Source organism: Linepithema humile, chromosome 1 (genome assembly GCF_040581485.1).
Source record: "Linepithema humile isolate Giens D197 chromosome 1, Lhum_UNIL_v1.0, whole genome shotgun sequence".
Classification (NCBI taxonomy): domain Eukaryota; kingdom Metazoa; phylum Arthropoda; class Insecta; order Hymenoptera; family Formicidae; genus Linepithema; species Linepithema humile.
Window position 1 is genome coordinate 36,958,779 of NC_090128.1, and position 13,507 is coordinate 36,972,285.

Consider the following 13,507-nt stretch of genomic DNA (forward strand, 5'->3'; position numbering starts at 1 on the left):
AATCTGTTGGCACATGGCTTTACCCAAATAACAATTCTTGCGCGCAAAGTTTGCGCGTCTTATGCAAATAATCTGTGTAGCAGTTTGCCTGAATTTTGCTCGTAGTGTATGTTTAGTCGTGTACCATATAAGTCGTGTATTGCCCGCAAGTGCAAGCGTTTTGCAAGTGTGCTAACATTTTGCTACCGCTATGACGACGTACTGGGATAAGGTTTTGTGTGCGCAGTATGAGCCATTTTTGTATGTACGTGAGTTGCTAGATATTAATGCGCATAATGTTTTCTGGGTACATATTGCTCGCATTTGCTTGATGAAATATACTGAAAAAAATAGGTACTGTCTGTATAATAATTCACTTATATATTCTTCACCCTTTATTTCTTATATTTTTCATTGACATTTTCTTTTAACATGAATTGTTACATTTGTCAAATTTAATATTCCCTTTTTTTAATTTTAACTTTCAGAGGATCTACAGTACACATTGATATGTCTGTATTAAGTTTTATTTCATCTATTTTGATATTTTTATCTATTTTAAATTCAAACGTTCGTATCATTGTTGCTAGAATGACTTTTACAGAAATCGTCGCATATTTCTGACCTGCAATTTTGTTAATTATATACAAAACAACTTTATCATGATATTTTGTTATTCATTCATACTTACCAATACAATTTCTGAGTCCGGTACTAAACGGCATGAAATATTTCGAACAATGCGCTTTTTTTTCCGGGAGAAATCTATCTGGATCGAACATCAAGGGATTCGACCAATGTTTCTCATTTCGGTGCATATGTAATATAGACATAATTACATCAGCTCCTTTAGGTAAAATAGTTTCTCCTAAAATATACATATGTTTATATAAAAATAATATTATAATAAAAATGTAATAGTAACAAATAGTTTAAGTAAACATACGTCTTATTATTAAAAAATTACTTTTGTATGTATCTCTGTCTTTTAATTGTAGCACGAAAAAACACAATTTTTAAATAAATTATTGTAATACACAATTATCGTTAATATATACCTATCTTTAAATCTTCTGTTAAAATTCGTCCAATAAAAGGAGCAGCAGGAAAGAGTCTCATTGTTTCTTTAATAACACGGTTCAAATATTCCATTTTTTGCAAATCATCATATTCAATTGGTACAGATTTTGGAGATTCAGTGCCGTAAATTTCTGATAATTCTTTGTATGCTTTTTCCTAGTATGAAATAAATTGAAGCGATTATGTGTATTTTTTTAGTATATTGCTCTATACTTGTGATTAAAATTTTGTGCATTGTTTATGGCATTAATATTCCTAGCAATCACTAAAGCGTAAGTAATAGTAGATGAAAATGTTTACATAATTCTATTTAAAACATTAACATAAATAATATATTATATATAGTTACTAATTTAAAATTACATTATTTATTTGTAAGTTTTATATATGTGTTAAAGAAGTTAATAAATTATACTGTATTTCAATAAATTTAATGTCTGTGTACCTGTACTTCTGGGAAATTTGCGAGCATAAAAATCACAAAATTTATTGTAACGGCAGCTGTGTCAGTGGCCTACGTAAAATGAAAACCTGTTTTATCATACGTCTAAATATAGTTTGAATTTGGAAATATATATACGTACTGTGAATAACATTGTAAACATATGATCATCACATTCTTGTAAAGTTATTCTTTCTTTATGCAATGCTTCCAATAGAACATCGAAAACTGTGTTATTTGAATAAAAATATATAAATTGATTGATTACTTTCTTACAAATATGAATTTCCTACACATATAATTTTGAAATATTTGCAAAAGCAATGAAAGAAAAGAAAGAAATCATCAAAAATAGCGTCATATCAATAAAAAAAGACATATATTTTAGTATTATTTCAGCAATATTGTAAAAAAAAACTTTTTTACCATTATTTTAAAAATGATATAATGTTGAACAAATATAAACATTTAAGTAAAAAAGTTGACAAACTTACGAAATGTGTTACTGTTGGATTTGGTTGCCTCAGATTTATCCAATATATGTTTCTTCTGCTTTATCTGAGTGATTAGAAATCATTTATAATATAAATAAAAGAATTCAAGAAAATATTAATAAATAAAATTTCAATATATCTATACCTCATCTAAAAGCAAAGTGACAGAATTTAATTGTTTTTGCTGTTTCCATTTTGTAGTAGAAAGGTTGAATATAACATTTGGATGCAAAAATATGTTATTTAATCTATAATACCAAATTTTCTTTACGCTGAAACATATTTTTTCCGTAAATCATGGATAAAAGTTTATTTAACCGTCATAAAATTTTATAAATTTTATTAGAAATTTAGTTTTTTTTATTACTATAATTAAAATAATTAAAATTCTTTTTTTAAATATATATATTTATATATATCTGCTTTAAATAGATTTATTTCTACAATAAAAATTTTATGTTATATATAAGAATTTAAATTAAATGAAAATTTATACCTTATCATTACTTCAAGCATTCGGTTTATGAATTGTGGTTCCAATTTGATGTCCATCATAGTTTCTTTATAGCATTACATAAGAAAATAATTGATATTTATTATAATATCTACCATAAGTACATAAACTGTATTTGGGTAGAGAGTTGCCAATTATCCAGATTTGAATTAAACTATAAATTTTTTAAAAATTTTATTCCATATTTTATTAAAAAATTAAATCAATTTTTACGTATTTGGTTTTATAAGAAATATAAAAATTAACTTTAAAAATAATTACAATAAATTATTTTACTTTTGTGGGCACATTTTGTATTTGCACGCTTATGATTCGAGATAGATCTGTTTTTTACATTTTCCAGTAATATTACCTATATCGTTTTCGTAATATCATTGGAATAAAATAATATATTTGTCGCTTGAACTCCGTCAGTTATATTCATCGTAATGTTGACATTTAAAATATTCGTCAACTAATTACCATGATTAATTACCGTGATTAATTATCATGATTAACATTTTTAATTGATTTTATCTATCTGTATTTTGTTACGCGGACATATAAAATGATCTAGTCTTCTGGAGTTGACAACTCTCATGTGTCTCAGGTAGCACATGTTCATTTTGTGTATATTTTCTAAACGCATCCAATGTATTCATGGACGAATATAAAATTATGTAAAATTATGCGAAATTATGGAATTTTATTGTGACGCAATTGAAAAAAATTAAATTATTAAATTTATGAAAGTAAAATGTATAATTTAGGCTTATTTTACTTTCATTTCACTCGTACTGCTTTATTAATTTTTCATGTCGATTTACCATGTAAAACGCAAACAGATATTTTATAGAGTATATTATTAATTCTACTATTAAAATGTTTCAAAAAAAGATAATTCAACACAGACAAAAGTGTAAAATGATAGTTTTAAAGTTTGCTGTAAATTTATGGATATAAGCAATTGGAATATATACCCAGGTAGCACATATTCGTTTCAGAAATGTTTCACAAATATTTCTTCGAAACGTTTTATAACGGTTCTTAAAAACGTTTCTCGTTGTTTAAAATGTCAATCCGAAAAACGTTAAAAGAAACGATTAAAAAACGTTTTCTTTATATATATATATGTATGTATAGGTCTGAATAGGTCCTCTATATATATACAGGGTGTCCCATTTTAACTTAGACAATTGTAATATCTTAAAAACAATGCGTTATAAAAAAAAAATCTTTCAAATAAAAGTTGTAAGGTTTGGAGGAAGAAAAAAGATAAGAATATTAGTTTGACCTTGGTGGAGGTGCTTCGAAGATTTGAAGGTCATCTTTATTTTGTTAAATAAAACTATCCTAATTTTTTTATATAAATCGATTCCTTGCAATATTTATCGTAAAAAGTTATAAGAGTAGGACGGTCAAAAAAATGTGGAAAAAACGTTTTTTTAAATAATGGTTACAAAAACGTTTGTTATCGTTGCTTGACGGTTAAAAAACATTAGATACATATGTACCGGTTATTATGAAAGTGGTCTAAGTCACAAAACCAAAAAAAAAATTAGATTTTCATTTAGTATTATATTATATCAACTATATTTTATTATTATTGAAAAATTTTTTCAAAGTTACCATGAAATAAGCATTAAAATAAAGTTGTCATTTTCATTATTAACAGGTGTAGTTGCATGCTTATTTTGATAGTGGCATAAGTCATTTTTTTGCTAACATTGCGATAGAAAAAGTAATATTATCATAATTTTCAACATATTTTTCTATTATGTCGTCAGACAGCGGCTCAGGTAAATTTAACTTTACAAAAATATTTCATATTTATTTATAAATGTATTATCAATAATGTAAATAATGCTTAATATAATTAAATTGCCGTAATAATTTTGCGAAACATTAAATTATTAATTGAGGTTATATTGGTCGTTGTGTTTCATAGACTTAGTACCACGAAATAATGTTTGCAAAAAATGGAAACGGATAAAATAATAATTAAAAAAAATAATTAATACAATTAAAATAGTTAATACAATTCTAAAAGTAAATAAATTTGTTTCTTTTCAAGTTATTTTTTAAATTAAATTAATTAATTTTTTGTTATCGTAAATCATCAATTAGGACTACTATTAGTTTTGAAAGTAATATAAGTCATTCAACGGTTAAAAACACACAGTTTCGTGCAAGTTATTCATAAAATTTAATGATCTTAGATAAATTTAACATCAGGAGAACATTATAATTTTTGATAAATTTTGCACCATGATGGAAAAATATTTTTAATATGGTCAAACGCAAAAGTTTGAATATCTCGAAACGAGAAATATATGACTTAGGCCACTTTCATAATAACCGGCACATATAGGAAACGTATATGAAACAAGCACGTGCTACCTGAGATGATATCAATATATACATATATATCTCATATTCATTGTTAAAAAAAAGGTTATAAATTATATACTTTAAATCCTTATTTTAATATTATATTTTAATATTTTATATATTTTTAATATTATTTAGTTTAGAAGTATATAACTTTTTATAATGCTTTGTAATGTATACAAATAAGACAATTTAAAATCAACACTCTATTAATAATATACGTTTGAAGTCTGTAGTTACGTAATTGTAAATTACGAAAAATTTCACAATTTTATTTTAATTTGTTTTTCAAAAATTTTAGAAATGTTTACAAAAATACAGAAAAATTGTATTTTTAGCAAACAATTCTTATTTTAAAATTGTTTTATAATATACAAAAGTAGACATTTTACAAGATAATAGAGTTACTTATTCTTACCACACGCAATGTTCAAATTACATCTATATAGAAAGTCAAGAAGTATAATTTCATTTCCATTTTGTTCAACTTTTTCTAATTCGCCCGTAAGTACTAATGATTGATCTACAAATATATTACAGTAGATTCGTAAGTTGTTTAGAGAAAAAATTCTCTCCACCATTTTTCGATTTGAGCTCCATAAAGATACTGAAATAAATAAATACAAAAGTATAATTAGAAAAAACTTATTAATCCGTTATACAATATTAATTGCTTCTCTGAGATTACGGGATAAATATAATAGGGGCATTCTCCCTCAACTTTACACCCATGCTGTCCATTTTCTATTTGATCTAAAAATTTTTGAAAAAATCTTAAAATTTACAGAAAAATGTAAGCTTTCCAATGGCGCGTGACAAAATTATCAAATTCAATTGAATCATACTTAAAATTTTAGAAAACCGAAAAAAAAAAATAAAAACGATAATTATTCAAGTGTAGCGATTATTCATTCGACGTTTTTCTCTTCCAATTAACACTTTCGAGTACTCTGTTTATCTGTGCACTGTCACATAAGTCTAAACTAAAATGGCGGATCCAATATGGCCACCAAAAATTTAAAAAATTTAAGAAATTAACTAATTTTTATAAAACTTGGTATCAAGGGGTTTTTCGGGTTACTGTATACGAGTCTAAAGTTATCTTTTAAAAATACAAAATGGCGGATCCAATATGGCCACCAAAACATTTTGAAAATTTTTAGAATTTAACGAATTTTTATAATACTTGGTATCAGGGACTTTTTCGGGTTGCTAATAACGAATCTAAAGTCGCATTTCGAAAATTGAAAATGGCGGATCTAATATGGCAACTAAGAACTTGAAAAATTTTTTAAAGTAAGGGAGTTTTATAACATTTGAACAGAGAGTTTTACGGCCAGCTAAATACAAATCTTAGGTCGGATTTCAAAAACTGAAAATGTCAGATCTAATATAAAGACCAAAAATATTGAAAATTTAGGAAATTGACAGATTTTTATGAAACTTGATACTAGAGATACCTCTGATTCTGATGTCGCCTGAGCTCTTACCCCCTACTTTTTGAAATCTTGATATGAAAAAGTCGAACTACTACCAGCATTGGAATATCTCTTAATCACCATTTCTTTGTTGATTGGGACGAAACAGTGATTTCTCAGAACCTCTGGAACTGGTGGAGCTACATCAAATCGTTTAATGAAGATGCACCGGAAGATACAGAAATATACTGTTCAGTATCATGAGTACAATTATTAAACGTTTTATCAAGACTCGATGAGACGTGCGTATCTTCATTCATGCGAGGATATTTCATTTTCCTACATGCTGCAAATTTTAGCATTATCTGGAAATTTTGGGAATAATCGTTTGATAACACTCGAAATGCGTCGAAGATCTTTCCCTCTGTGACCTTCCACATTGTAGGGATTGCAACATCTATCACCGTGTATACTGGACATATTTCAAATCAAATTCTAAGATTCACGATCAAAAATAGTACAGATAACAGAATTTTCTGTAGTATTGTTCTAAGAGCAGTCCTAAAAGAACGGTTAAAAGTAGCTCTGAAAAGAACTGTTCGAAGAAAACCTCAGAGAAACGCTCAAAGCACAAAAAAGCCCAGAACCATGGGAGTCGGATATACAAATCCAAATATTAAAGCGTTTAGAAATTTACGGAATCACAATGAAATGTTTTTTAACGTTAAAATGTTGTAATGAATGGCGATAATATCGCGGTAGAGAAACTCTCTCGAATGTGTACAAATTGGATTTCACGATCTTATTTTATGAAACTTTTTTGACTAGGCTCAGAAAAAAAATAATGATCCAATTGAATTTGATAATTTTGCCACGCGCCCATGGAGGACTTGAATTTTGTTATAAATTTTAATAGTTTTTCGATCATCTTTAGACCAAATAGGTCGATAAATACGAATTTAATGATGAAATTTTAAAATCTGCGTCCTAAATATACTCCTGATACCAAGTTTTATAAGAATCCGTTAACTTCTTAAATTTTTCAATATTTTTGGTGATTGTATTAGATCCGCCATTTTAAATTTTCAAAATCCGATTTGAGATTTGTATTCAGCATACAGAAAAACTCTTTGGTATTAAGTTTTACAAAAATCCGTTAATTTCTTAAAATTTTAAATTTTTGGCGGCCATATTGGATCCGCCATTTTAGTTTAAATTTATGCGACAGTGCACAGATAAACAGAGTACTCGAAAGTGTTAATTGGAAGAGAAAAACGTCGAATGAATAATCGCTACACTTGAATAATTACCGTTTTTATTATTTTTTTCGGTTTTCTGAAATTTTAAGTATGATCCAATTGAATTTGATAATTTTTCCACGCGCCATTGGAAAGCTTACATTTTTCTGTAAATTTTAAGATTTTTACAAAAATTTTAAGATCAAATAGAAAATGGGCAGCATGGGTGTAAAGTTGAGAAAGAATGCCCCATGTATATATAAACGAATATAATTTATGCATAAATAATATTCGTTTATTGTGTAACTATTGCGTTTAAACATAATGCTAATAAATAGTATATGAGAAAGTGGCTGTGACTACTTTATTATTTGAACTAAATTTTATATTATTTAGAGTGAGTAATAACAATTAATTAAGCTTTATTCTTATCACGCGGTAGTGTCTCCGGCCAAGTTAAAAAAATGACACTACTAATGCCCATTTCCACCAATGTAGATTAACTTTAATATCGGTTCAACTTATTCTTCATCTTTTTCTAGTTCTAAGAATTAGAAAAAGGTGAAGAGTAAGTTGAACCGAGATTAAAGTTAATCTTCGTTGGTGGAATCGGGCATAAGTTTCTTATCCTGCGCGCACAAAGTCGATTTTTTGGAGGTTTGTAGCAACTAAAATATAAGAAATATTGAAAAACAGATAGCATATCCTGAAAGGTGACATTGTCACGAGTAATTTGAGTCGACGAAAATTAAAATTGGTCCAGCCGTTCCGGAGATACAAGCGGTCAAAAAGTGATGTTTTTCATATTTTAATAAGAAACGTCGTTTCCTTCTTCTTCTCTGTTTGCCAGGGGCGGATAGAAAATTTGCGAGGCCCAGAGTATTATTTATAATTTACGAGAATTTCTCGCACCAGGTGCCAAGAGTCGACGAATTCGACTACCCCGTGTTGCGCTACGTGAATTTCTCGCATCAGGTGCCAAAGATAAACGAATTCGACTTCCCCAAGTTGCACTACGGAAATTTCGCAAACATGAAAGAGAGAGAGAGAGAGAGAGACAGAGAGAGAGTGAGTGAGTGAGTGAGTGAGAGAGAGAGAGAGAAAGAGAGAGAGAGAGAGAGTGAGTGAGTGAGTGAGTGAGTGAGAGAGAAAGAGAGAGAAAGAGAGAGAGAGAGAGAGAGAGAGAGGGAGAGGGAGAGAGAAAGAGAAGGAGAGAGGGAGAGAGAGAGAGAAGGAGAGAGAGAGAGAGAGAGAGAGAGAGAGAGAGAGAGAGAGAGAGAGAGAGAGAGAGAGAGAGAGAGAGAGAGAGAGAGAGAGAGAGAGAGAGAGAGAGAGAGAGAGAGAGAGAGAGAGAGAGAGAGAGAGAGAGAGAGAGAGAGAGAGAGAGAGAGAGAGAGAGAGAGAGAGAGAGAGAGAGAGAGAGAGAGAGAGAGAGAGAGAGAGAGAGAGAGAGAGAGAGAGAGAGAGAGAGAGAGAGAGAGAGAGAGAGAGAGAGAGAGAGAGAGAGAGAGAGAGAGAGAGAGAGAGAGAGAGAGAGAGAGAGAGAGAGAGAGAAAAAAAAAAAAAAAAAAAAAAAAAAAAGAGAGAGAGAGAGAGAGAGAGAGAGAGAGAGAGAGAGAGAGAGAGAGAGAGAGAGAGAGAGAGAGAGAGAGAGAGAGAGAGAGAGAGAGAGAGAGAGAGAGAGAGAGAGAGAGAGAGAGAGACATGACGTATTTTGATATAAAATCTAAAATCTCTTAAAATATTTAGTTATCGATAATCTTACCGTAATATTTTTATGTACAGAATAATGAAACAAATCAATTCGTGTAAAAAAATGCATAATTATTTTGAAGAAAACGTATGTAATTTACAATGTACTTCTTTTTATCTATTATACGTTTTTTTTATACCACTTGATTTTCAGTATTTTATTCATACAAGTATTACGGTAAGATTATTGATAACTTAATATTTTCAGAGATATTTTAGATTTTATATCGATATATGTCAGATTAAGATAAGAAATAACTCAAGAAGTATGAAAAAAAACTTCTGAAAAGTATGAAAAAGAAAATTATATCCTTTAATCTTGTTAATATTTGAGTAACAAATAAAATACAATGTAATAAAATTTTATTGGTATTAATGAACGAAGAACCTTTCATCGACGTCGACGTCGATCCAGTCGCAAAACTTATAATGTAAAATAATTTAGTTAATATGTAATTAAGTTAATATAAATATTAAATTTGAAATGTAGAAAAATAATTGAAAAATAATTTAAATTTTGTCACATAATTAATTCTGTACATTTATATTAACTTAATTACATATTAACTAATTTATTTCACATTCTAACACAAGTATTTTGTTTTATATCACACTTATGTTTTGTGAAACAGATGTTTTATTGGTAATATTAGAAAATAACTAATATAAAAAGTAAGTGATATAGCATAAAAATTCATAAATGATAAGGTCTGGCCAAGTTCCAAAAAGACACTTTAATATGTTTTTATTTTAATAATTATCTAAATTTTTAATATATTACCAACATAAAAAGTAACTAATACATTATCCAAGGTGCAAATTCAAAATAAACATATAAAAAAAATACATAAAATGTATAAATAAAACTGATCAAAATTTGATTAAAAAAAATTTAATTAAAATAACAAAATTTTTATTAAAAAATACAAAAAAACTTGGCACTGCCATACTGAACAACATGTTAATTTACATAATGTCAATTAATTACATGATGTCAATTAATTATGCTAATTATTACATTATTATTACTCATTTTCTATGTTTCATAATACTTTGAAGTATAAAGAGAGGTGGTGTGGCGCCTCGATGGGGGGGGAAAGGGAGCATGGCGCAAAGGACTGGACTGGGAGGGGGGGGGGGGTCAAAGAGGAGGGGCAAAGCCCGTTGGCAGCGCCAAGTTTTTTTTGTAATTTTTAATAAATATTTTGTTATTTTGGGAGAGTCTCAACTGCCTACATTCCCATTTGCCAACAGCTTCGTTTGTCCACAACATTTTGCCGACAGCTTCAGTTGCCGACATTCCCGATTGCCTACAGAGCGATTGCCTACAAGCATTATTGCGCACATTTAAAAATTAAAAATACAAACGTACGTTTGCACACAAGACATTATTGCGCACATACACATTGCACACATAATATTATTGCGCACATTTAAAAATTAGAAATACAAATGTACGTTTGCACACAAGACATTATTGCACACATACACATTGCGCACATGACATTATTGCGCTTTGTGTAGAAACTCGTAAACCCATGTTGAATCTCGCTTTGTTTGAAATTTCACGCGTAGGCGGCGGAGGATTTCGCCCCGTAGGAGCGAAGCCTCTCCCTCGCGTAAAACAAATAACAAATCCTACTCAGGTTATACCTAACAAGGTAAACATAACAAGGTTCACAAACAAAGTTGTAAACCCATGTTGAACCTCGTTTTGCATGGAAAGAATATGTGCAATAATATTATGTGTGCAATGTGTATGTGCGCAATAATATTATGTGTGCAATGTGTATGTGCGCAATAACGTCATGTGTGCAATGTTTATGTGCGCAATAATGTCATGTGTGCAATGTGTATGTGTGCAATAATGTCCTGTGTGCAAACGTACGTTTGTATTTTTAATTTTTAAATGTGCGCAATAATGCTTGTAGGCAATCGCTCTGTAGGCAATCGAGAATGTCGGCAATTGAAGCTGTCGGCAAAATGTTGTGGGCAAACGAAGCTATTGGCAAATGGGAATGTAGGCAGTTGAGACCCTCCCGAATTTTTGTGCTATTGAAATATCTTACCATGAGATGTTATAAGTCCTGTGCCCAATGCTGGTTTAAAAACTTTATAAAGTGAACTTTTCTTGAAGCATCGACTTTGCAAAACAGCCTAAAACACAATATTAAAATCTAATTTATTAACGTTTTTATATCATATTAAATATGTGTATTTATTTGTGCTATTTTCATTATTTACATATACTTTAAATAATTATTTCTATTATTTAAGGTAAAGTATAAATGTTACACATGGAAAATATTTATAGAAAATATTTATTCCTTATAATACATGTAGAAATCAAACGTTATTTTTTTACCTTTATGTGTTCTCCGTCGTATACACCGATATATGCAGTATTGCCAAACCAGATTCGAAATGGAGATGAAAAATCGTTCACTAGTGTATTCACAATTTGCATAATTTCTAAAAAAAACTTTTTTATTACGCAAAAAAATTTTTTTTTATTTGAAAATTAATTGATGCCATATTAATATTAATAAATTCCATTTAGAAAAAATTAATTTTTAAGATTTTTGTATTATAAAGTACTGAACAATAAAATAGTGTACGATTTAACGTACGATTCATTGTAAGTGTAAGCTCAATGCATAGACATATTCATCGCATAAGATTCTGTAACTTAATTTATCGTGTGGTAGAAAAAAACTATTTCTTGTTCATGGACATATATTAAAAAATAGCAAATCTTATATCACAATGTTGCGGTAAAAATTTACTGAACATATATAATAATATATAATAATAATTGTATTGTGCAGTACGTAAATGACGTATGTAGATATGTTTTGTGATTAGCATAGTGTAAGCAATTTTCAAATTTTTATTGCTGATTTTTAGAAAATTTATTCTCTTTTAGTAATTGTAATTAATCATTTACGCACGTAATTAAGACAATTAATAACAAAATTGTAATGCAGGTATTGTGGAATAAATAACGTTGAATACAGCGACACGATTGTAAGACACAGCTCGACAGCTCCGAATATTCAAAGGTAGCGTTACAGCGATAATATTTGTGTATTTCGTACATGCGTTCGTCTCGTGCTGTTTGGCTTCGAATTCCGACGGTTTCGCGAGGACAGTCAGTCGTCCTCGAGCGATGAAACGATACATCACGACGCGAGAATGTTAGAGAGAACTCTGTAATTCTGATCCTATATCCGCCTGTATTCTTAATGGTCGAAATATATATTATTTTATACTACATTTGGGGGCTCGTCCGGTGGGATCGGATAAAACGGGTTTAGAAGACGTGTATCGTGTGAGCGAGTATTTGAGAGAGTGACGTTGCGAATTTTGAGACGGTTGTGTGGCAAACGACGGTTGCGACGACGACGACGACGATATCGAGGACGACGAAAGGTGACGACATACGTTTCGCGAGAACATGTTTGACCCTAACGTGCCTACAGTAGCGAAATTAAGAGAAGAGCTAAAAGCGCGCGGATTACCGATGGAGAGAACTCTGTAATTCCGATCCTATATCCGCCTGTATTCTTAATAGTCGAAATATATATTATTTTATACTACAGTATATTTAAGTAAGATAATGTTCTGTAACATTTAATTTAATGTTAACTCTTTTACTTTTACTTTTGTATACATTAAGTATATTATAATTTGTTATTACCGTTAGTAATTATTCCTAAAAAATAGAAAGTACTTCCAACGAGTGGATATCCTGTTGGACCTGGCAGAGTGTTTATTTTTTTAATAAAAGGTCGATGCCAGAAATTCGACAAAATGTAGTTTACTCCAAGGCAAATTAAAGTTATTAATGTAACAGTTACAAACATTGCTGTATTAATTTTACAACATTAACCACGTTATTCACAAACAATAGAAATATATGAGTTGGCACTGATGTTACTGCTCGAACTGCGAACACTGATGTTATTTCTTTTAATTTTCGCTTTCAATATGCACTCTGACGAGTAGAATGGTAGTAGACGCATTTATAGTAAGAAACGAGAACAAGAGAAAGGGAATGAATTTATGCAAAGGTAGAAGAGAAGGAGATCAAGATCATGGTATATAGAAAGGATATTCTACAGACTGCAGAGTGGAGCGAGATAATTGATTTCTGCCTGGATAGTTTATGAAAAGACTTACAACGGTTATTAATTATAATATATTAATTATGATATTAT

General features: G+C 29.5%; 1 protein-coding gene across 3 annotated transcripts; it reads right to left on the bottom strand.

The window, feature by feature from the left end:
* Positions 1–351: 351 nt before the first annotated feature.
* LOC136996987 (cytochrome P450 4C1-like) lies at positions 352–13,299 on the bottom strand. 3 transcript variants are annotated; one of them, XM_067347018.1, is made up of 12 exons: positions 12,988–13,299; positions 11,653–11,759; positions 11,357–11,444; positions 5,298–5,486; positions 2,492–2,555; positions 2,141–2,267; positions 1,996–2,059; positions 1,644–1,729; positions 1,505–1,573; positions 1,038–1,215; positions 671–847; positions 352–604 (listed from the first exon to the last, which is right to left on the bottom strand). In XM_067347018.1, the coding sequence occupies exons 1-12, from the start codon at positions 13,151–13,153 to the stop codon at positions 435–437; spliced, it is 1,485 nt and encodes a 494-aa protein (XP_067203119.1). In that variant the 5' UTR covers positions 13,154–13,299; the 3' UTR covers positions 352–434. The 3 variants fall into 3 exon arrangements, with proteins under 3 accessions (XP_067203119.1, XP_067203121.1, XP_067203120.1); XM_067347020.1 differs by lacking the exon at positions 12,988–13,299 and adding an exon at positions 12,386–12,915; XM_067347019.1 differs by lacking the exon at positions 1,505–1,573.
* Positions 13,300–13,507: the final 208 nt, after the last annotated feature.

Coding starts and splice junctions, on each gene's coding strand:
- LOC136996987 (XM_067347018.1), bottom strand. CDS start 13,153: ATGTTTGTAACTGTTACATTAATAACTTTAATTTGCCTTGGAGTAAAC. Junction 1,216..1,504: donor CAAATTTCCCAGAAGTACAG/GTACACAGACAT, acceptor ATTTCATACTAG/GAAAAAGCATACAAAGAATT. Junction 605..670: donor CGGACTCAGAAATTGTATTG/GTAAGTATGAAT, acceptor ACAAAATTGCAG/GTCAGAAATATGCGACGATT.